Here is a 25,050-nt window from a genome sequence, read left to right on the forward strand (position 1 = left end):
AACACCTTGGTCAGTTGTGGCCTTTTGTTTTGTGTGTTTTCAATTTCATAGTAAACCTTGAGATTGACTCGTCTCTTTGTCACTGCAATACACGTGACAAATGGTATTGTTCATAACTCCATAGTAACTTATGTTAGACACATCTGAGACCAGACATAGCTTAAAATAGAGTAACAAGTCATGCAACAATTTTCTTAATTTCTTGTCTGAGAACAAATGGAAATGTATTAAATTAATGGATTTGGGGTAAGACTTGGGTTAGGTTATAGCTTGTCTTATTTAAATATTATCTAAATAATATTAAATAACATATTTAAGTACTGTTTTCRAAAGTTGTTAGAACAATTTTGACTGGGTGTTGCAAAATTCATTTTTTAAAAATCTTAATTCCTAAGCAAAAGTAACATTCACCCATGATAAACTCTTAGCCTTGGCCACAGTGGCCAAGCTTTTTTATGGTCAGCAAGGAGTTTAGTCTGTGGAAATCAGTTCAGACTTGCAAGAGAATCTGTAATCATTGCATCCAGTTATGGTGGGTTGAAAATCCAGATCTGCGCACAGATGCACTCTTGCTTAAACCAACAGCAGATACGCAGATGCATGCTCGGAGCGAGCCTTCATGCATGCAAGCAGTTCCTTTTGCTTCTGTGGAATTGTGCATAGGTAGGCTGGAGAATCAGGCCTGTGGAGGGTAATATGCAAATATTTGCTAGCAAGCTGTTAAGTCAGTGAAGCCTCATTAAAATTTTACTCCCAATATGTTATGTTTTTTTTAAGTTCTTTGGATGGAGAAGGAAGCCCTGAAAGGAAGTCAATATTTATTCACACTTATTTAGTATGTCAATAAATGTCATTTCAGTTTTGAAAATGATGCCATGATTTCTTCATATTGCTGACTGAGTTAATTCCATATTAAAACCAGTGTAGAATGTCCAAAACTAGGCATCTGCCTTGTGAAGATTTTAGYTATCTGGCTGTCCTATCTGCTGCTCATACCCAAAGCAATAAAACAAGCTTCTGCTAGCGACAGAAGTTATTTATATAGATTTTTGGGTTTGCTCGGTGCATATAACGGGTAAATAAAGCATCACTTGGGCACTGTAGTGGCAGACCCATTAAATAGCAGTGAGAAAGCTTGTTGAAAGAGTAATTTTATAGCATTGGAACAGGACTGTAGCTGCTTTATATTGCAAAGTTGTCTAATCTTTTTATGACAAACAAAAGGCTATGTATTCATTCAACATATTCTGAAGATCTTTGTTTGAAATAAGCCCTGCAATACCAGTATCCTGCATGTTAGTGTACTGGGGAAATACATTTCAGAAGCTACTTCATAAAACGTGGCTGAGCAGAAGTGAAGTCAGCACCTTCATTAAAGCCTTACGCAACTATGTCATGCCTGGTGCCAGACCTGTTTTAATTTGTCACTGCCATATCCGAGGGTGAAAACTGAGGGAAAATCCATAATTTGAACTATAGATCTTCACTGCAATTATTGTACAAATACTGCATGTCAGCTGTTGCCAATACTATGCCTGTGATCATTTTTTCTACTGGAAACATTTAAATTAGGGTCTGACTGAGTGATTACTATTAGAATTGTAAATCRAATTAAACATAACTGTGAATTCTGGAGAGAAAAAAAAGACGTTAAATACAAGCTTATAGAAACAACCTCACAACCTCCAGGATACCATGAAAAATATTGTACGTTACTCAGCATTTAAAAACAAAAGAAAGTTTGCTTCTGGTGAACCTATGTCCAAGGTCATCTCTCATGGGAAACAGCATCTAGGGAGATCATCCAGCTGTAGGTCAGAGGTTGCTGAACTGCAAATTACCAAGGTAACAGCTACAAAGGCAAGCAAATTGTGCCCTGAAAGTGTTTTTCCAGATCTGGTACATGCTGGAAAGGGGAATTTGCCCTCTCTCCATGAAAAGAAAGGAGGACCACATATGTGAAAATAGAAGCTAGAATAATTAACACTTGTTGCAGCAAAGCTCTGTTAAGAGAGGTGGAAGAAAGTAGCAATAGCTAAGCTGAAGTTTTGATCTCATCCTAGGAACAGACCTAGCAGGATAAAATACCCTAGAGATACCATGAAGTCCTCTTCCCAGTTGTGCAGCTGTCTTATTAAGGAAATGAGAATCATAATTGGATCTGATACAACACCTCTATTTTAAACGATAAAAGATATTCCTGGAAATCCCAGCGAAAGTGCAGGCTGAGACCAGTCGCAAGGAGAAATATGTCTTTACTGATTTAAAGCCTATATAAGCAGAAGTGGTGGTGCCACCATGTCTGGCTCCCTGCTTGTAGTGCTAGTGATGAATGGGCAAGGGAACGATTGGAGGAGTGATGGGGTTTGATGTGTGCACACAGTCTGCCCGCCTCAGATTTCACCGCCAGTTTTACCGAGATAGTCTTAACGCTGGGAGCCGGAGGGACCTGGGGAGAGAGGAGAACCTCCCCTCTCTTTGCTATGCCGACTTCGCCCTTGGACCTGCTGCGAGGCGTTTTCAGTGCACGCRTCAGCCCAGTCTCGCTGATGTCCAAGCGAGCTGAAGAAATAGTGAGAGCAGGGTGGGGGGGGAGTCACAAGGAAGCAACCAAAAGGCTGCTTGGTATCACTGAAGATCCCCCTTTTGTCCCCGTCTCTCCCATCCTCTGCCGATCGTGGCGACAGACCCCTGCGCACATCACTGCTCTCTTACAGCTCGGAGCTGTCCTCTATTCTTTGCTGGGCTTTGCTCTTAGCCCYGAGCCAAGGAACATGAAGAAGCTTCCCGAAACAGCTGCTGGCTTGTTCTGTGCCCCCCCCCTCCCAGGTAACTGCTCCCTGCTGCCTCCTCCGTGGCTACTGCTTATTCTCATAACCCCACTGCTTGGCATGTTGCGTTGCCAAGTAACATAACACTGAAAAGTCACAGCTCCGCCTTGGACTGCTTAAGAACGGAGTATCTGCATCACGCCAGCCGGCGTAACTGCAAACCCGCGAGCCAGGGAGCAAGCAGACTCCAAGGCTGAGCTGCTCCATCCTTCTGTCTTGCCCCAAAAGTCGTCCCATGCCCTGCCTGCTTTAAATGGTGCTGGGGAGAGGACGTTTGTCCTGCTGGTGTGTGGGGAGCAGCATGCTCTGCACGAGAAGAGGTGGCCCCCAGCAGCACTGATCTGGCTCAGTTCGGCAGAATTAAAAGATGTTGAAAATACAAGATGGGGGTCTTCTTTCTTTCTTTCTTTCTTTCTTTTTTAACCATGTGCCAGCTGGTTTATGAAGTCCTCAAATGAGCCAGCAAATGAAATTCTACCAAAACACTCTGGAAACACAGGAAATATTTGAAAGGTGAGACAGTAGCTCGCTTACCATGAGAGTATCACCTCTCATCATCCATAGCCAAATAAATATGAAGGTGTACAAAGCTATTCTCCTTTTTTTTGTGAGAGCCCTTTTCAGGCCCATGGTGTGCCTGGTGAAGCATTGCCCGGTGAAGCATTGCTAAAGCTACGTTAGGTGACTTCAGTAGCAYGGGGGACGTAACCTCCCCAGACAGCGTAGTCAGCAGCGTTACTGTGATCTGCACGAGCCATTCCCGCGTCGGAGACCGTACACGTTTGTGTCTCACGTGCTTTCTTCACACTTGCATCGCCTAATTGCCTTCAGGTAGTAAGAAATGCTGGCATGCTGATGTCTGCTGCATTTGGATGAAGACGTCTGATCTTTGAGAGCTACACAGCACTTTCAAAGTGCCTCTGGGAAAAACGAACCATGTTTGCTTAGTTGTCTAAGTTGGAGAAGCCCATTGAAAATGTTGGGCACAGTGTTTGGGTCACTTAAAATGATCATAGTTCGGCTAACATTTTGGCATCTTGATCATCCCTCACCCAAGCTGACATAAACACCCAAGCAACGTGAACAGTGTCGGCACATTACGAGCTCTGGTAGTGCGACRCTTTGGGTGTAAATCCGCTGATTTCCATCGCTTTACTCCCTGGCACACAGAAACATGAACAAGATCGGAATTACTCCCTCTGCATCTGACWTGAGCATTCGTTATTCCCAAGTACAAAGGCTTTTAGCCTCAACTTCCGTGGTGATTTATGCTGCSAAGTGGGGGAACTCTCACCATGGATAAAGTTTTCGGGCTCTCCCAAGTATAAAGCCCGCCGGTACGGTCTGCACGCTCCGTTTCTCCTCTCCTCGGCTGATAGGCTGCGACAGCTGAAAACTGTTACAAACCACACGTTTTGGAGGGGGGCGACTGCTTATAAACCGTGAAATAGAGCCTTTACCCCCCCGGACAGCCGTGCCCTTCCCCAGCGGGCGCTCGGTTTCGGCTCGCAGCGCGCCGGGGCGAAATCGGCCGCTCCGGTGTTTTCCCGATAGGYGTCGTGCCGGGGTCCCGTTTCAGAGGCGCTGGCCGGGTCTCGGGTGTTTGCGTTGTTAATGCTCCGGGAGCAGGTAACGGCAGGCTGAAACGTGACCGGCGTGGTCAGAAGGTGCGCTGGTAGGTGATCGCTGCTCGCGGTGCGAAGGGGGCAAGGAGAGACGGGGAAACGGGAGCTCTAAAGGAAAAGCGCCTGGCGGCAAACCGAGAGTCCCYGAGGAGTCTCCGTGTCTCGTTGCCCTTGCGAATCCGCAGCACGAGGGGCTCTGCCTCGGGCTTTGGCGGAGAGCGCTCCGGCGGTCCTGCCCTTGGCCGGGGCCGGGGCTCCTCGCCAGGAGCTTCTGCGCGACGGCGCTTGCCACCGGTTATTTTACCTATTTCCTTTTCGAAGCGCTCGGTGCGCTTTTTAAGAAGCGTGTCTTTCGATGCTGGCGTGGTACCACCTCCCCGTCCAAATCTTCTGACTTCCTTCCCTCTGCCTTTATTTCTTTTTAAACTCCAGACTTCGCTGAAGGAAACATTCACCATAAGGCCTTGCTCATCTCCGTGACTGTTTGCAGTATTCTTCTGGTGCTTATCATCATATTCTGCTACTTCAGGTAAATAAGGAATGTTTTGCTGCTTGTTAACATTTTTCCTGATACTGATCTTTTTGTGGACTTAAGAGTTTTAAAARTTTAAAGTGGAATTTAAAGAAAAATATAAAAACACAGTTATGATTTTGTTGTAGGAAAAAAGCATATTTTGTTCATGTTAGTCATAAGCATGCCTCTGTGATACATTTCATATAGTGTCTTTTGCCTAGCATCCTAAAACACCTTTCAGGTAGAAGCATAGGTTTTTCTTTACTGAATCTGAAAAAAGGCACGGGATGAAGTTTGTTGTTAGGGCAAACAAGACTTCTAAACCTCTTTATGTGGTGAAGAACTGATCCTCCAAAAGAGAGGGATACAGAAGGGTAAGTAAATATGGCTACAATGTTATCATAATCTACAMGCATTATGTTTAAATAATTCCTCACATTTTTAAATAGTCCCAGGTCCCATTATCTCACCTTGTTTTGCTCCTAAAAGACCCACTACGTTCTATGAAATAAARTAGGGTATTTGCACTGTCTATTTTAAAAATATTTGACTTTCTGGAAAAAAAAAAGAAAGAAACATTCCTTTTGCTGTGCAAACATGCACCAGATTGCACAGTCTTTGAGTTATGTGGTCCAGAGTACAAAGGAGTTTGGATGCTGAAAACAGTTTGCTGAAAACAAAACTGAAAATATTAGTTAGCAAGTCCAGCATAATAATGTTCAATAATTCCATTAAATCTAATTTCACTTTCCTGTGAATGGGCAGATACAAGAGGCAGGAGACCCGGCCGCGGTACAGCATCGGGCTGGAGCAGGACGAGACCTACATCCCGCCCGGGGAGTCCCTGAAGGATTTGATTGAGCAGTCGCAGAGCTCTGGCAGCGGCTCTGGGCTCCCTCTCCTGGTAAGAGACAAATATTATTTTAATATCAAGTTTAAAAGGCAGAGGTAAGTCTTGAGAGGAGAAAAAGAAATGAGACTTGTATTTGAAAATACAAGTTGCTTTAGGGTTTCCCTCCCCAGAAATGGGAAATATTTAAGCTGGAAAACAATTAAGAACTGGAGGTTTTTATTTTACAGAGACTAAGCCAAAAAAAGCTTAGCTTTTTTACCTCAACGCTCAGTTCTTAGCTCACATAACACAGGATAAGTACTTAGCTCAGATATCGTAGCATAAATTCAGAATAATAGACCTCACACCAGGCTTTACCCCAGTGTAAAGGACAGCGTCTGGCTTGCAGGCCCATTTTCATGCTTTTTATGTGCAGCACACAATAGCATTTCAAACAYTGACACGCAGTCTTTATATAAAAGGAATTGTAATTCATCAAACCTGGAGCCTTTTTATGTGTGGACTTCACTTTGCATTCAGAAGTCAAGAACAAATTATTTTCCTTGTACTGTGGTAATCTCAGAGGTTAAAGGCATAGGAATGGAGTGTAGTTTATCATTATTTCTGAACGGACTCCAAGACCCCTGAGCTCATTGCTGAAAAGGTAGAAGTTTTATATCCTGTAGCTAAACACTTCTGTTCACCGGAGTTTTAGTTTTTGAGGGCTGTCATCGCTTCTTAGCAACGAAGWAAAAAACAAGACTATTTATTTAAAATATGACTGCTGAAAAAAGGAATTTGATTTCATTTTCATTTTTCAGAGACTACGTGTCCGTTCCATCTACCAGACCGGTTTCTTTGTGGCAATCTAATACAGTAGATGTTGTCCAGTTTCCCAGTAGTACTGGGTACTATCTGTTTTTTCCCTCAGATCTTTTCAGACCCTCAGGTCTTTTCCATGCTAAAGATGAAAGAAAATGAGAAATTTTATAATTCCTTACAGTGAGGCAAAAAGTTGAGTGACTGACTAAAATCTGACTAAACTTGACTTGTTCTGGCAGGAGTGAGTGCTCAGATTCTCATATAAAGGAAATGCTAAMTTTTTTTTTAATCCAGTTTTCTGACAGTAGACATAGCCACTGCGGAAAAAAAGGACAAGTTGAAGATGGGCTTGGTGACTGGGTCTGAGCATGGAAAATCGATGGCCGTTTTCATCTGTTGAGAGAAATTTTGTCAGTTAGAATACAGACTTCAAGAAAGCTTCRTTGTCTCCTGTACCAATATCCCTGCAGTGGTCGTGGAAAAGGAGGGGTCATGTCTTGTGTCCATGAGTGAGGACCATTCCTAATGAGAGCCTCCCATTTATTTAACMACAAGGGCCTCTTTTTCTTTTTTTCACTTGTTGCATAACACATCATAAGTCACGATAACAATTAGGACAAATGCAGGAAACTTGAATCTTTTTTGCCTTTGTCTTTTATGCTGCTAATTAACCACTGCAAAGGCTGAGGTGGGATCCCAACTCTTCTTCTAGCCCTCCTCTTTGCTCTGCCAGGCCTGGAGATTTTATAGCTGCTGGACTTGGTGGTGTTCCTGGAGGAATTTTTTCCCATTCTTTGCCTAGGAAAACAGATGCATTGTTCCTAGATTTTTTTCMTTTAAACAGTCATTTGCTCTGGAAGACAGGAAAAAATGAGAGCTACAATGAATCTTGCACRTGGAAATAAATGTTTGCTGCATTTCCCAGACAGCTACAACAACTATAGGCCTGCAAGAAATGAGTAGTTTGGTACCTGTGGGCCCATGCCTGAAACTAGTGTCTAACAAAGTGCCCAGAAAAAATGCTCTAGCCTTTTTTGTGGAAGAGTTTTGAGCATCATTATTTCTTATTCAAAGAATAAAACACTCAGAGTTRTTATTTCAGGAAAGCAAGCCACAAATTTATTACAAAATGTCAGTTTATGATATACAGTAATGTCTTTCTTTTGTGCAGAACAGTTATTCTAATGGGGAGATATTACACCAAAAAACAAACATTAACCATGATATTATCAATATCTTGACATTCAACAAGCAGTTTTTTTCCTCRAACTGTTTGTACCCCTGACAGAAAAGTTTGCTGCAGGTTAAATGCTGCCAATCAAATTTGAAACCAAGAAAAAATACAGTAGGTCACAAATACAGGCTCTGAGCCAACAAGCTGGGGTGCACAGTCCAATCTGTGCAGGCAAGCAGAACCCCACTGGCCTTGACAGAGCAAGAAGTATGTGCAGGGCTTATGCTCCAGCGACTCCACAYGCAGACTCAGGGGAGGAGGTTACATGTTGGGGGCAAGAAGGAGAGGAGGGTTTCAGTGGCGCGTAGGAAGTTTGCTCAGTTACAGCGTGCAGTCCTTCACCTTTTCACGGGGTTTTTCTCATTCCTCTTCCAATGAATTTTGCTTTTCAGTGGATTGCCTCCCAGCGATAGCCACCAAATTCTCCGTTAAAAAACGCTGTAGTGAAAAAAGGGTCTTTTTTTGAATTTTCTCTGCGTTGGGCAGGTGTGTGTGTGGCTGGAAAAGAGAATGCAGACAAACTTTGGCAGAAGTAGGAACAGTTGTTTGGTGGGCAGATTCCAGGCAGCGAGGGGAAAGCAAGGGCCGCGTAACGTCGCCTGGCTGGTCGCAGAGCTCAAGCAGCAAACGGCACGTTTGGCAAGAAAGCAAAAAAGCACTCCCTGTGAAGAATCCGCACAGACTCGTCGTTCAGCACGCTTGTGAAATCAGTTCATCCCACAACTTTGATGAATGAATATGTTTTTAAAAATGTAATTAGTTTATCAGCCCCCCAAAATGGGTAAATTCCTTAAAAAAAAAAACATTCATAGTAAATTGTTTGACCAGTTCTAGCAAGAGGAAACCAGGTTAAGGCCCTTCACATAGTATTCTGCCGCCTGAAAACCTATAACAGAAATGTGTTTTTCATTTTCTTAATGTAATTTAACAAGGAACTTTTCATCATTAAGTATTGTAATTTCATGTTCTTTATGATGCCATTACATATATTTACACAAATTAAGTTATTTGATATAACTGCATTATTGTTCAGGATGCATTTTTAAAATGGGCAAAATAGAAAGCAACAATGCTAAAATTACATTACCAAATGTTAAAGCAAAATTCCAATGTAATATAACAATTGTTCAATCACTATATGAGAGTATAAAGGAGAATAAATCAGTTTTAAAAATTAAGGCTAATCTCTACTCTTGGCTTTCACTGATGTTAATCAAAAATAATAGCACTGAAGCCACCATCTTGGAAGTCTCATAATGCATTACAAGGCTGAAAAAATGGGATCCCGTTTAAATGAAAACAACAACAGCAAAAAAGCTGGAACTTTGGAAATACTTTTACATAAATGCCATTGTCTGTTATCCTTCTTTAAATGGCTAATATGAAAACCAGTAATTTATTTACAAAATAAATGATAATGGATCTTACGTGAACATGCCTTCATACTTCAGCGGGGTTGTGGCAGTCCTGCTCTGCGTTACTGGCCTGTACTTTCCACTACTAGGGGTTATAAGTAAAATTGGTAGTTTTTACTGGACCTTCAAGATCCAATGAGRGAAGCAAATGCTTTTAAAATTCTGTTTTGATTACCTATTTTCACCAGCCGCAGTTGCAAAAATATTTGTGATTATATGAAACAAATATGGTTTCATAGCGACTCAGTGCAAACTTGCTGCAAAAGCTCCTTGAGAGCTGTGCATGCATGGTGGCAAAACCTAGAGACCTTAAATTTACATTAGCCTAGMTTTTACCAATATCCTGGGCCAGATTAAAAAGTCTTAGAAAAAGGTGAAATTGTATTAGAGTCTATAAAGTTATTTTCTTAAAAAATCTTGTAAAATCCTACAAAAACAAAACTCGTTAGGTATGAATTGAACTGGCAAGACTGAAGTGGTAGAAGGTGACATTTTAACGTGTTCTTTTACTAGGGTGAGGTTGAGTCAGCTGTGAACACTATTGGGTTGTGTTGCAGCTTCTGCTTTGATTTTTTCTTCTGTGAATTTCTAGAAGTCTGTCATCCACCAGTGTACCCCAGTCCTCTGAGACCGTATTAGTCTGCACTTGCCCAAGATTTTCTGTGGTCACAAGAGTTTATTAAGCGTGGCCTTGTTCCGTCCCCTGTAGCCCACCACCCTTATCAAGGGTGGGTATCGCCACAATGCTGCTGACTGCATTGATCTTCTGATACAGCTGCCCAAATGCTTTGATAAGGTCACTAAAAAAAACACTGATTTGAAGCTGCTCTTCCATATCTTTGGGAAAAATATCATTTCTTATTGTCGTTACTAAATAATGATGATGCTTGTAATTGGTGTAGGCATATAGGTCCTAAAGCCTTTCTGACTCTATGGCTGTGGTTCCTAAAGCCATTTTTTTATACTGAAATTATYAGACAGGATTTTCAAAGAGCCCAAAAGAAATAGGAAGCCTCTTTCAATAGCTTTGGTAGTTTTGGAGCACTGAACAGTTTTGTGTGGTTCTGAATCCCAGCCTCTAGATCAAAGGTGTTRAGTATTTAACAACATTCCTGTTTTAATTAAAAAGTGTTACCTAGCCCTTTAGAAGCTGGGTGGGGTTGAGGTGGCCAGGAATGTTTTCTATCAAAGCTTTTCCAGCAAAAACAAAGAATTTCCACAAAGCGAAGATTTTTCTCAGGAAAATAAATATTTTAAGATTAATAGTCAAAAGTTTTATTCACACTGACTAAATTACTCTCTTGAGTTGCCATGGTGCATTTTGGAAATGCCTAGCAAGGCATCTTTGCATTGACGTGAATGACCTCACTAGCTCTGTCTGCTGTGGGAAGTGGGGAGCTGCTGTATTGTGAAATTTTGCAGAAATCCATTTTGCAAAGTCTGCACATTCCTGTTTTCACCAGGATTCTGGTGCAGAAAGGAGAGGAAGAAGGACCGAAGCAAATGAAGAAAATTTCTGCTGAGCAAATTCTAAGTGCATGTCCTGGGATTTTGCAGGTTCAAAGGACCATAGCAAAACAGATTCAGATGGTAAAGCAGATTGGAAAAGGTCGCTATGGAGAAGTTTGGATGGGAAAGTGGCGTGGAGAAAAAGTAGCTGTAAAAGTGTTTTTTACCACAGAGGAGGCCAGCTGGTTCAGAGAAACAGAAATCTACCAGACTGTCCTGATGAGGCATGAAAATATTCTTGGTGAGTGAAATTAAAGAAGATAATTATTTGATAGGTACAGGTTTCTTAAATTTAGTTTGGTATTTGTTGTTCTCTGATGTCCTCTCTTATGTGATCTGTTACCCAAATTAGCCATGCAGCACCTTTCAAAAGAAAGGTGTTTTCTTGTGCAGTTAAAAAATAATTGGCTTTGGAGGCTACTATTCCAACTAGCACGCTTCTGATTCTGCCCCTTGCATTTGAGWATCTGGGCTGTCAAAAATACCCCAGATACTGAAGTTGAGGCTGGTAAGTTAATGTACAGCTTTCAAAGAGCTTTCCAAACTATCTTTTTAACCCGTTTGCTTGCTTAGGCCTCRGCCAGCACAGGGAGGGAGGATCTTCTGATGCGGCCGAGCTTCCTCAAGGGCCAGGGAAGGAAGGAAAGCCCTGGCAAACTTCGGCATGGGCTGTCCTGAAAATAGACCTTCTCCCTCATGCAGCAGAAGTCCTTATTTCATGATATAGTGACATGAGCGTAGATAAATGGAGTGCAGATAAAAGCAATTGAAGACAGTGTTAAAATAAAACCACTGACCRTGGCTGACAGGTCAGTGTGCTGAGCAGTTGTAGCGTCCAGTGAGAAGTGTTAGTGTGAAAATCTTTTCTTTTGGGCAGGATTCATTGCTGCAGACATTAAGGGTACAGGGTCTTGGACCCAGCTCTATCTCATCACCGACTATCATGAGAATGGCTCACTCTATGATTATCTGAAATCTACTACCTTGGACACAAAAGCCATGCTRAAACTGGCCTACTCCTCGGTGAGCGGCTTGTGCCACCTGCACACGGAGATCTTCAGTACTCAAGGCAAACCGGCTATTGCCCACCGTGACCTAAAAAGTAAGAATATCCTGGTGAAAAAGAACGGAACCTGCTGTATAGCAGATTTGGGCTTGGCTGTTAAATTTATTAGGTGAGTATACCAAACGGAAGTTGATAAACGAGGCAGGTTGGTTTTGTTGCTTATTGAGTGCCTGTGCACGTGTGGGTAAGCACGTACAATACACGTACATGTCTTGCACGCTGTGTTCATGTGTGTTTGAGATGGGGCTACCTGTGTGGATGAGCATGGCACGTAAACRCGTTGTGCAGGTGTGTAAATGGTTGCTCTGTAATAGTTGACAGCATCAGTTGCATTTGCAAAAACATTTCTATTTTCATCGCTTCTGCTCAGTGTCAGCCTGAGTAGTGTTACCGCATGTCAAAAGGACGTAGCACTGACAGGTGAAATCATGTCAGTAAAGTTGTCCATGAAGCTTTCAGCTTGTCTAATCTCTAACTAATACACTCACAATTTATACAGAATAATATCAATCTTTTGCACATGCTGCAAATTGGGATTTATTGAAAAGCACCCCACTTGTGTTTTGTTTCATTTCCTACAAATCAAATTGCTGAGGTACAGATTTGATTTTTGAAATGGCTTTTAAATTTGATTTTAAAAAAATGGTTATATGTTTAAACAACTTAGAAGGAGCAGACAAGTAGGACTTGCTCACTCCTGGGATTCATAAAGAAGTCATTGCTATCTGACAGCCGTTCTCTCTGTTTGAAGGTAGTTTGAGTTCTCAGGCCTTTTCCTGCTGGGGATGTATGTTAATAGTCCTGTGATATTCCTGAGCTCAGAAACGTGGCCACAGAGTGAAGGTTTCGGTCTCAGAGGTCAGCTTTGAAAATGTGGGTTCCCTTAAGTATAGCAAAAAAATATTCTGTACAAGATCTTGAACTGAAATGATTCAGGGAGTGTAGGTAAAGACAGTTTTATATGCTCTTCTCACTGTTGATTCCTCTATCAGGTTTCTTGGTGAGGCTTTTCCTTCATGAATGTACCTTCCTCTGGGAGATGAGGAAGAAATAATTTTACATTGGGGAAGAAAAACAACAACTTGGAAATATGCCATTCACTGTAAAAATTTCAGAGAAGGCAGTTTACCCTTTCCAGGTGTACTYTGCCTGACAAATATACAGTAATGCACTTCTTTTAGGTATGAACTGAGAACAAGAAACTACCAAGTGTTCCTCTTGGGGAAGGTCAATATAGTRTGTGTGTATGTGTGTATAACAATATAAATACACACAAATATAGAAATATTTTAATTACAAATATMAAATATATATTTATACATATCTAAATATATRTAATATTTTATATAAATACATATTTATTTCTATCTATGTAATTCACATGCATATTTGTGTGTGTGTTTATGTATATTTGTCAGAATCCAATTGGAACTCACTTTTCCCAGACAGAAGCCTTCCTTAGACAGTGTCTCTCACACAATAATCAGGGACAGAAAACAGTAGGTGGTAAAGATGCAATCTATCTGCTGAAAAAGTAATGAGTTTAGTAAAGTTCTCTGCATTTTTACTTTATTAGAAATACTGCAAGTCAGTGCAGGGCGCTGGGCTCATGTCTTTAAGGATATGCACAAATGCACCAGCATATCTATATTGATGATTGGGAATGTGACAAATTTTTACCTCTGCTTTTTGGTTATTTCGTAATGATGGATGAACAAAACTTTATAAGAAGTTATGTAATTATTCTGTCACATTTAAAATATTTAATTTGGAAGGTGGGGGAAAAGGAAACAGTCCTTTTTAAGCAAACTGCAATTTATGCCTTAAAGTTCTGAAAGCTGCAGAACTGATACAGTGGAATCGCAGTCAATAAGAAATAAAAAGCCGGTTATGTGTTTAAYGGGAATGTGTTTCCTGGTAGCTAGGAAAAAAGCTCCGAAAGTAGCCAGACTGTTTATCCTTGCAGGTCTGACTTGGTCGCGCTGCGTGGTGGTCCCCAGCTATTTAGCTTCCTGCATTAATTGTTAAAACTAAAGCATTAGGTGGCAGAGCGTGTTAAGAAAACAACATTTAATGAAGGCTTGATTGTTATCACCAGCATTAGAGTTTCCTTCAATGGTAATGAAATCTCCCAAATGTTACAGCATCCCTGTTGAGTCTTATCTCCGCTGGGTTTGTGCTCCTGAACGCTCAGTATCGCCGGAGGGGGGTAAGCCTTTTAGGAAGGGTCGCGTTCACACTGAGAGGCTTTCCCTGTAAGAACCCTTCCATTAAGATCATGCATTACTTCTGACCTTGTTCCAGCCGGGTTGTGGCTTGAATTTACTGCTGCCCCCATCTAAATTGCTTTCTTTTCAAGCTACTTTATTGCATGCTTGATGCCCCCCCCCTTTTTTTTTTTGTCTTCCAGTGATACAAACGAGGTAGACATTCCTCCAAATACGCGTGTAGGAACGAAGCGCTATATGCCTCCTGAGGTGCTGGATGAAAGCTTGAACAGAAATCACTTTCAGTCGTACATCATGGCTGATATGTACAGTTTTGGGCTCATCCTTTGGGAGATAGCRAGGAGATGTGTGTCAGGAGGTAAATGGCAAACATATATTTTTGATAGCGGTGACATGGCTTTTAATTGTTTCAGCAAACCCAGTTTATAACCCAAATCTTCCGTTCCATCCTTTGCTCTGGGTAAGCGTTTTTTACTGCAATAAACGCATGTGGATAAACCATGCAGGTAATGCTCCTACTGTTTTCTACTGGATTTCAAAGCATCAGTTAGTGCTCAGTTAATAGCAGAGATTATACTATATTTTAACGGCCTGTTTGGAGGCAGTGAATGTCTACGTTGAAAGGGGAGTATGGGGCTCAGCTGGGGACTTTTTCAGGAGGCTACACATTTTGGCTGGACTGGGGAGATTCTGCTATTTAAACAGAAAGAAAATAGTGTTTTTTTTCTTGTTGCTAGAGTTAAATGTAAGACAAACAGTTTGAGGGTATTCTATGCTACTGCTTTAAATAAATAATTTAGTTAAATAATACAAAATTTTTAAAAAATTATTTAAATAATTTACTAACAAATTTTTTTAAAAAAAGCACTTGTTACATCACTCTCATACTAGTAACGTGTCTCATTTCTTTCTGGCATCAGGCATCCAAGTAGTGAAAACTGCAGTGATGGAGAACTCCAGCCAGCTGCAGGGTTGGGATCTAGACCTATTCCTGTATGGATAGGCTCTCCGTACTCCGCACATAGAGCTCAGTGCAGTACAAAAATGATGGCCGTTATTACCTCTGTTTTGCCACAGAGGAAACTTAGAGGCAGAGAAATGGTTTGGCAGTGGTTGCATAGCACGTTGGTAGTGAGGAGGAGCAGAATATGTCTCTTGGGCCTGTGCTGTGTTCACCAGAAGAGATTTTTTTTAAAACTGCACTGCTGTGCTCTGAAAGAGCTGAATTTCATTGTTGAGCAATGTGAGCCCTATGTTTACAAATGTTAATGTTACATTTATATGTTCTATTACATTACATTACGCATTTTATATATATTATTCATATTATATATATTATARTATTATTACAGTATAGTATTTTTAYRTAGCRTATTGCAATCATTCTCTGTAAAATCTCTGTCATCATCATCATGCCCGTTGCTTGTGCAGGAAGGGCGAGGGCGGAAAGCAGGAGTGGCGAGTGAGCAGAGCGGGCGCTCGCTCTGCAGCGAAGCGGAAAGCCAGGTTTTCTTCCGCTGCAGCGTGTGCATGACACTCGCACAGTAAAGGCCCTGATTAAGTGAGAATGAGGCCTAGGTCAAATGTTTTGCGGTCAACGGTTAAAAAAAAAAAAGAAACAGCTTGCTGTGTTTTTTTTTTTTTTTTTTTTTTTTTTTTAGGAATAGTTGAGGAATACCAGCTCCCCTACCACGACCTTGTGCCCAGCGACCCCTCGTATGAGGACATGCGGGAGATCGTGTGCATCAAGAGGCTTCGCCCGTCATTTCCCAACAGATGGAGCAGCGATGAGGTATTGTGCCTTTCCAAACGAAGCCTGTGCTTCACTCCTTAAAATGGCTTGGGCCCAAATTTGCGATACTTTTAAATCAGAACGAGTGAGTGAGATTGACCTAATTCTGTATCATTTTGAGTCAGGAGGAGTGAGTRGCTAGCCAACACCATTATCACCTTTTGGAAGAGAAATTTTAGTGCACAGCAGTAATGTCAGTGTCTACTGATGTATATTGGCCATAATTCTCAGCCTTTTTTTAAAAAAATAAGCAAATTTTTTCTGCCTCTGTGAAATCAAGTAAGTGATTCATTTTTCTGTGATCAGACTTGGCAATGTGATTTTACCATGATAATACATAAACATAAGCACATGATATTAAGTTTCACTGTTACAGTATTATGGGCATAGATTAATACTGACCACAGTACCCAGGCTGCACAGTAAAGCACTTAATGTTGGCCCCTTTCCATCTTTTAGAAAGCAGTACTCATGTGCATCTGCATTTTAACAATAAGGCCTGCAGATGTGGCCTTTCAGATACAAGAAAATGCTTTCCGAAGTAAAATTTGGGTGATTGGGGGTTGGGGAGAATCTGAACTCTTTCCAYTGAGAATTTATAATGAAGCAAAGTGGCGCTTTTGGAATCGGAGATGAATAGTGGATGCATAACGAGCAAACTTGCCGACTTTTATAGTGGTGCTTTGGAGAAGTCATTAATCATGTTAATTGGTACAGTATAATGCTATAATGTCTTTTGCAGTAGCAGAAGACAGCTGTCATTTGGGAATAGCAGTGTTTAGATGAATATTCTGCAGTTAGATAAAAGATTTAGATTACATGAGTTGTAGGCAAATTGAGAACGCGAGGGAAAAATAAAACAACCTCCCYGGGAGACTCAAGGACTTGTATTAACAGCCAGTTTGGGAAGGATTTAACCAGGTATCGCCCACCTCATCCTGCCACTAATCAAAACCTGCTGAGCCTTCGGGGCGATGGGAACACACTGGAGAAAGTGCTGTTCATGTAGATGCTTGGAAAGGCTTTTGTGCAGTGGCAGCAGCCGTCCTGAGGACTGAGGAGGCTTGTTGAAATAACTGCTCTTGATAAATTGATTAGCCCAGTCAGCAACCCTATTCCAGGGCTTACAGCAGTGAGAGACAAACTTACTAGTGCATAACACCTTATGTATCACCAAAACATGTTTATAAAAATCCATATTCATCTGGAATGTGTTAGGCTGATGTGAGCATTGTTGGTGGGTGTTATGCTTAAGGGCTTTCTGGGCCTCGTGAAGAAGTGGTGGACAGTGTGGGCAGGATTGATAACACTGGCTGGGACTTCTCAGCTGAAACTCTTGAAGCCTGGCTTTGAGAAGCCCTTGTAGCTTCACGGGTACTGGCAAATTATTTCAAAATTTTGGGTTTTTTTTTCCTGTTGAAACAAGCAACTCTAGACTAGCAAGACAACATGCACCCAGGCACGGTGGTTTTCGTGACATTYTTTTGTTTGGATGGCAGCCGTAGACACAGAGCAGGAGTACAGCATGCCGCWGCTGCCTTCCCAAGGCTGGAAAAGCTATGTGTTCCTGTTGTGCCATTTCTCAGGCGCCAGGGTGCTGCCAGCGGAAGGCTAATTCCACTGAATTTCCAGCACGGCATTCTCTGTACAAAGCCATGTTTACAGTGGTCATGCTAGGTGAAGTTTTCTGCAAGGGTTTGGGATAAGAAAAGWGCTTTCGTTGAGTTTACAGCCAAATATAGACTAGAAGTTGTCGTGAACTTCAGAGTGATTGCCATGTTTTGAGAGCTCTATTTCATTTGCGGGGAAAAAACGCTCTTGAAAAGCAGCAGAAGGCAGCATGTGCGTCTCTTCTGGCTGCTGTTAGACAAGACCTTCTTCCTCCGGTTCCTCGGTCGTGCCACCAGCGGCAGCCTGGTCTCCCAGTGGCCGGGCGCAACGTGCTCTTGCCTTTGCCCCCGCAGTGCCTGCGCCAGATGGGGAAGCTGATGATGGAGTGCTGGGCTCACAACCCCGCGTCCCGCCTCACGGCCCTGCGCGTCAAGAAGACGCTCGCCAAAATGTCAGAGTCGCAGGACATTAAGCTCTGATCCGGCAGAAGGCAGCTCTTGCGGAAGCCCACCGAAGCGGACTTCCTCTCGCCGTCGGGAAGCCACGGAGAGGCATCGAAAGCCTTCGTACGAAGCACCGCCAGTGCCCTCGTGCCTAACAGCAACTGTCTGAGCGCTTTTGAGGAGAGTATCCTTTGCAAAGTCAGCCGAATTTCGACATCCACGTTTGGAAGAGGCTCCTCTGCCCTTGTTTACATGGGGAAATGCAGTTTTAGTAACTGGTTTAAGGTTGTGCGTGTAACTGGTTTGAGGTTATGCGCGTTGCTTTCTATGAAAGCCGCTTATTATTTTATTATTATTATTGTTATTATTATTATTTTGATTGTTTAAAAAGATACTGCTTTAAATTTTATGAAAATAAAACTTTTGGTTAGAAGTAAAAAAGATGTATATTGTTACATTAAAAAATTGGAAGAAACTGTGCTGAAAAAATGAAAGAAAAGTGACTTTCTCATTTACAGAGAGACTATTGCACTCCAGCATTAAAAAAAATGAAGAAGAGAGAGAGGGAATCTGTGAAGCTCGGAGAAGCTGTAATAGAAACCGTCTTAAAAGCCATCTACCTACGGAGCCCACTTTCCATAGCGCTGTGGATGTGAGTGGTTTTCACAATATAGCCAGAGCCCAATTAAAGTTGTTGCTATTAGAGCCGCGGGTTGCTGAGTCCCTGCAGGTGGCCTGTCACGGGGGAGCTCATACTTCATTTAAGATAATCAGAAGCCAGAGAGCGAATATCGTTCTGGGCAACTTGCCTTTTCTTTACTTTTTTTTTTTTTTTCTTTCTTTTTTTTTAACCCACAGCCCTTCATGTTTCCAGTTCTGTTAGGAAGTCTCAGGGATGTGATGCTGGGATAATAAACAAGTGCCCCTTTTCTCAGTTCTTTTCTCCCCACTGCAAAATAAAATATACTGCTTATGAGTGGAAATGAGAGGCGCAAGTTYCCTGAAGTACCTGTTTGGATCTTCTTACCAGCCTTTTGTTAATGAGAGAAACCGCTGGTAGATGAAACTGCCCTGACCTACATACACAACTGCTGGGGAAGAGAAAGTTTGTTGTGAGGCAGAATTATTAACTTGTTCTTTCATTYGTGTGGAAGCGAGATACTTGTGTACATCAAGAGTTTGGAAAAAAAATCCACGTTGCCTTTTTCATGTGAAAGAAAAACGAAATTTTGGGATACTGAAATAAACACATGCTTTGGGGCACCACAGACTAAAATCCTGGCTTGGACTTTGGCCACCTTATTATTTTGGGTGGCCTGGGAGCTGTTGTGCCGGGACARGTCCTGCCGCCAGGCTGCGGAGAGGGGCTCGCGGCCCCAGAGAGGGGCCGTAGAGGAGCACAGCAGTGCGGGACGGATTTACCAGCCTCCTGCAGTCTTCCCGCCGGGATACAGCAGGCGCTGCAATGGTAAAACTAGGGAAGGGGAAATGAGAGGTAATAGGAAGGCGAAATACTCCATCCAAAGCGTTTGTTTCGGAAAAGGCTCTGCTCTTCATCAGATTATCGAAGCTGAGCTGCATGAGAGTTACTGTTTTGCCTTTATTTCATTTTAGTTTTCTGCCTGCCTATGGCCTATTTCTCTAGMTGGTGTTCAGTTTAATTTTGAAATAAGTTGTTGCAAATGCTGCTTTAAGAATTGAGATAACTGACATGCTGGGTTTATCCTCAGCATTTTTGTAATGCTTCTTTCCCCCTTTTTGGACAAAATTGATTTATTTGTGGTAGCTAGGTAAATATAATTGGAGTTCAGCTTCAGAGCTCCCTGAAGGTATTTCCAGTTTGAAAAATTATYGTTTTATGCTTCCGAGCTAAAAGAGAAAAATGTGCAAGGTTCAAGCAAACCAGCAGGACCTGCATGATTATAGGTGTCCGAAAGTTTAATCAGCGGGCTTTCATTARTGGGTGCTTTTTTGCAGTTTCCCCTGCCGGTACCCCAAGAACGCTAAACAACACAAAAAGAAAATCTCTGCAAATGGATAGTACACGAAATTCTGGCCCCAGAGRGAAATTGCTGATTGCCATTGGCTGTACTACGCAGCCTGCTTGCATACGCGAGAGCAGAATTTGGTCCACGTTTTAGGTGCCTTTACTTGAAAATTTCTGGCCCAAAGTGAGGCGAACAGCGCAGCCTCTCTTCAAACTGTGTCTTTTTGTCGTAGTGAATTGATTCGAGAGCTTTCTACTCTAAGTCATCCCCCGAGGGTGGCTCGCCACCGAGCAGGGGTGGGAAATGCCAAGGATGCTGAAGAGGCGTGAGGGCAGCGTGACGGGGAGYGTGTGGTCACCCACGGGCTTCGGTGGAGGTGGCAGCTCCTGCAGGGACATTCAGCCCTTGTGCCCCGGTACGTTCTGCCTTGTGGGATGACTTGGGAGCTCGCTCCGATGACTCAGGTGGGAAGACGGCCAGGTCCAGTCCTCCGCCCCGGCTCACCGAAGCAGCCGCGTGAAATCCCCCTGCCCYTGCCCTCGCACGGGCAGAGCCGCGCCGCGGTGACGACGGCGAGCCCRGGTCCGTGCTCCCGGCTCACCGGCTGCTTGCAGGCTTTCTGAGCCAGCCCGGCTTTTTCGCTCCAAAAGGAAGGGGTCTAAGATATYGGTCGATAGGTCATGTTATGTGTGTATGTTAAATGTTTAAGTTTTATGTGTTTTTTATATATATATGTGTATATATATATAAAAGAATATATAGAGAGAGTCAGTTGGGAGTCTGGAATCACTCCAGTATGTGGATTAAGAGTAAACTATTATGGATGATAAAGCACTAAATAAAACGTAATATTTATTTATGAAAATGCATAAATGACAAATCACTGCAACAGTGCTCTGTAGGAAAATAAATATGTATATGAGGAGACACACACCCAAGAAAAGAAGGGGTCTGCAGTTATGTAACTAATTTCTGTCCATTTTCTCCCAAGCCTAAAAGGGCCAGATTTAGCCCTCAAATCTCACACGTACTGTAATCAATGATGCTGTTAACGGGCTGTTCYTCAGGCCAGAGGAATGGCCTACGTTGAGCTCGCAAGACGTTTGCTCCAGCACTGTGACAGCTGAGCTACCAGATGAATAGTCAACTTTATGCAGCACTCACAATGTAATAATTATAACGGTTCCAACATGTACAGTGAATTCAGGTTATTGCATTTTGTATTTTTTATTTTGCCAGCAGTATGGCCTTTTAATGTCACTTCCAGKCTTTAGTAATTTCACAGTGCCAGTTGGTTAGGACTTGGATGTCAGGGCTAAGGTCCTCGTGGCTTCGGTGCCAGCAGGTTTTGAAATACAGTTTGCAAATGTAAAAACACTGAAGGAAGTTTAACTTAATGGCTTATTGGYATAGCTGCGATAGATTGGAAGAAGAACTAAAAAAAAAAAACAAAAAAGGAAGACAGATGCCGTCTAGCAATTGCTATCCCATCTCTAGCACAAACAAAACTATTTCTTTAAAAGAAAAGGTTGACAATGTAAACACTAGGAAACTAATTTGTGTTCTTTTTTGAGAACCAGTGCCTTATGAAACCTGTAAATACTGTAATTAGAAAAAAAAAAAAAAAAAAACGGGGAACCAACTGTTACGTTGTATTTGTTCAAATTGTATATGGTTGTTTTAACATTCCCCAAATAAAATTGTTTCCATCTCCCCATGGAAGAGATTTCTTTTTACTCTCATTTATTCATCACRTGTCTGAAAAAGACTACTTCTGGGATTCCTTTCACTGATTAGATTATTTTGATCATGCCTCATTTTTATATATGTTTTTTAAAGATTTTTCTCTTAGAGCAAATACATAAACTGTAAGATGCTGCATATGTTTCCAGTGACATAAACAAAATGCATCACCCCTTTCACAACTCAGTGAAGAGAGAAATTGTAATTAAAATACAGATTATCACTAACAGAGCAGTCACTTGCATTTTGTGGATGATTATGTAAATCTGTAGAAATGTAGCATGTGAATAATATTTTTGTGAAGCTCCTCTTCCTTTTTTCCTCCAAATATTCAAAAATTATGACTTTTGYTTTTAATAGCACAAGCCTAGAAGGTAATCTGTGGGTAGACAAAACCTAGATTTTTCCAGCCYGATGCCTGAGCGAAAAAAAAAGGGAACTAGCAGCCTGGCCGAGTTTTGCCCGTTGACTAACACGCTGCGAACGCGTTCCTTTGCCCCATGGCTTCTTGCTGTACTCAGCAGCAGAGCCTTTCAGTYRTTTTCAGGCAGCCTTTCCAAAGTCACCCGGTCGGGCTGTAGCTGGGGTGCTGAAGAAGGTCCCAGCTGGCKGTGCCCACCTTCCTTAGGTGGTGCGTGGGACGGGACCTGCCCTTACAGCCTCAGGTCGGCCCGCCGCGGCCCACTGCGTCCTACAGGTGCCAGGCTGTTTCCCACTGCTCTGCTCTCCGTGCCTGCTCCTCGTAGCCTTTCTTTTTTCCTTAGTTTTTTGTTGTTAGGCCTCGTGTCCCTTCAGATAGCGCCTCGTTTCGTGTAGCAGCTCCAAGTCCTCTTCTATATATAAGCAACCTCTTCCTAAGTAGCTTTTATATACAAGCTACCTCTTCCTATACCAGAGAGGATAATGGTAAGATAAAATGGAATTAAAAATAGTTCTCCCTCCACGCTGGCCTGGTGGTTTTCAGCTGTAGCAAACCTGTAGCTAGAACGCCGCTGGAGCCACGCTTTGTGCTCAGCATGCCCCAGCGGCGCCCAGTGCTGCCCCTGGACGCCGACTGCCCCAAGTAGCGGGTCTCTGAAGGTGTAGCCACAGGGAGGRCCTTCTGGGCTCTTCGAGTTGCCTCCGGCCCAGAACTTTGGTTCATCGAACCGGCCTCTTTTTGTTACGAAAGTAACTTCCAGGTGGGCACTAAACGCGGCCCGGATCTGGTCGCCTACAGCCAAGGCTGCGAGCGAGCGGGCTGGCAGCGTCCGTCTGCTCGATGCCCTCTGTCAGACCTGGCCAGAGAGGCACAGGGGGTCATTCAAGTCCTCGTCCTCAGTCCCTGGTTAATTCTGTATACTGAGGCCCGTGCGCAGGAGCTTAAGCGGCTCAGTTACTGCTTTTTACTGCGGAGACGCTGGTACGAATCTGTTTGGTCCGGCCAGCACAAGCGCTCAAGTGTTGCTGACTGGCCTGCAGGGCCTGGCGGCCACCGGCCCTGGCAGCCGCAAGAGCTGGCAGCGGGCACGCGGCGCTGCCCGGCCTCCCGCGGTCACTCGCTGCGTGCGTACCGCGGGGAACGGCAGGAGCCGCGGGGGCCGCGCGCTCCTTCTGGCGGAGGAGCCCTCGCCCCGCTTTTCGGGGCCGTGCTGGACCCCCGCAGCGGTCGCCCACGCRGCCTTCCCCCTTGGCCAGGCATTTTGGCTCACGTGCAGAATAGCAGTGGGAGGAAAGCAAAACRCAGACCCGGTAAACCTTGGGAAGAGCCTGCCTTAAGCCAAGCAGGAAGAGGGGACTGATTTTAAAGGTCTGCCCCCTTCGGGGGGCCAATACCCTTAGCAGCAGGCTCTCAGCTCCACTCCGCGTGGCTGCTTTGCCGGCCCTGCCTGCCCCGCGGGGCAGGGAGAGCCCGGCGGCGAGGGCATCGCTCGGCGGCGCTGGCGGGCTCCTGGGCTCTCGGCGCAGGAGCTGGCGAGGGCCGGGAGAGGAGTGTCCCCCCGCCCCAAGCCCCATGTCCTACTGCGCTCATCGCCGCTGGGAAACCCCGGAGCCGACCTTGCTCGCGCATTGCTGCGAGTGGGCACGTGGATGCCTGAGCAGGACCTGACACGCGAGCCTGCGCGAGGTTTTATGTGCAGAAACGATTCTTTTGAGCATGTAAATTTTTACAAAAGTAAATAAAAGGCTCCTCGTTCCTTCCAAGCTTGCAGGAACTAAACAACCGAACACAAGGTAGCGCTGGTGGTTTTTTTTTTTTTTTTTTTTTCCTTCTTTCCAGTTGCTTATAAATATAATTTATTACCTGTTTAAAAATTCTTTCTTACACTTTGTACATGTCAGGCTGACAGAATAAATGCAGGCATTTACAAACAGAGGGACGGAGAAAAAGGGAGGGAGGTAAGAGGCACACTCAGAACTAGTAAACCACACCTCCACCGTACAGCAATACAAACGATGCAAYGGCTAGCACTTCTCCCGTAGCGGTAAGTCTTTAGAAAAAGGAATTGCATAGAAGATACAGCAATAGGRAAATCAAAAGCCAAACAAAATAGTTCTCCATGTCCGAGTGGCGCAGCGAACATCTCCCAGGACCCCCCCCCAGCAGCGCTGCCGCAATGAACCGTCTCAGCCCGGGGCCCGCGGACGTTTCCCCTGTTGTGGGGCCTCCTCCTATGCTTCAGAAAAGTATCATCAGGGTATGACCGCCRCGTGTTTGCAACTCTTCAGTATTAACAGACAGAACGTGTATTAGCAATAAAAAAGAAAAAAAAAAAGTCAACCACAGATGTGCCAAAATGGTAATGCCACRTAATGCCATAGCCTCGCTCTAAATATTCTCGACATCAGAAAAGTAGGTTATTAATGCGCAGCTGGGGAGGGGGGTTTTGCAAGGTGATTTACAAGAACTATGGGAGAAGAGTGTTTTGCTTCCCACTCTTTCTAATTTAGCTTACTTTCCAGACTGATTTTCCTTTTTATTCTCACTTTTTGAGCTCCCAAATTTGCTGGCAAGCTGCAGCAGCCACCAGCTGGGAGCAGCTCCTGCCGCAGCGCAAGCTTTGCTCAGCTACAGGCCGTTGTCGCACCCAGCTGCAAGCCCACAGCTGGCGAGAGGCAGSGACCAGCCAGCTTCTGCCTGGAGGCCATGCATTAGCAAATGTAACATCCTGCTTCTTAAAAGACAGGCGAGAAGGTACCTCGATGCCATGACTACAGGATGCTCTTGGAGAGAAGATCGGGCCCAGCGTGCAGTGCACGCAGCAATTAATTTCTTTGTGACCAGTTCCGGAGACTGAACCACTATTAAATACATTTAACCAGCATCACAGAAAATGTGAACTATCCATTCAGTGATGATAGAGCTTAGTGGGAACTCTGAATTATCATTGCTTTTTTTTTTTTTTTTTTTTTTTTT

The 25,050-nt window shown here is 43.4% G+C and overlaps 1 protein-coding gene across 2 annotated transcripts in view; it reads left to right on the forward strand.

Moving 5' to 3' along the window:
* The window catches only part of BMPR1B (bone morphogenetic protein receptor type 1B), a 74,379-nt gene extending 55,624 nt beyond the window's left edge, over positions 1-18,755 (forward strand). For both annotated transcript variants that reach the window (XM_085306666.1, XM_085306667.1), the window contains exons 5-11: positions 4,889-4,985; positions 5,736-5,874; positions 10,831-11,023; positions 11,660-11,957; positions 14,259-14,434; positions 15,738-15,868; positions 17,833-18,755. In XM_085306666.1, the coding sequence (XP_085162792.1) occupies positions 4,889-4,985; positions 5,736-5,874; positions 10,831-11,023; positions 11,660-11,957; positions 14,259-14,434; positions 15,738-15,868; positions 17,833-17,958 (1,160 nt within the window). In that variant the 3' untranslated portion in view covers positions 17,959-18,755. The remainder of the gene's footprint in view (positions 1-4,888; positions 4,986-5,735; positions 5,875-10,830; positions 11,024-11,659; positions 11,958-14,258; positions 14,435-15,737; positions 15,869-17,832) is intronic.
* The last annotated feature ends 6,295 nt before the right edge of the window (positions 18,756-25,050 follow it).

This window comes from Rhea americana, unplaced genomic scaffold, assembly GCF_003343005.1.
Source record: "Rhea americana isolate MKP2758 unplaced genomic scaffold, rheAme1 scaffold_244, whole genome shotgun sequence".
NCBI classification, from domain to species: Eukaryota; Metazoa; Chordata; class Aves; order Rheiformes; family Rheidae; genus Rhea; species Rhea americana.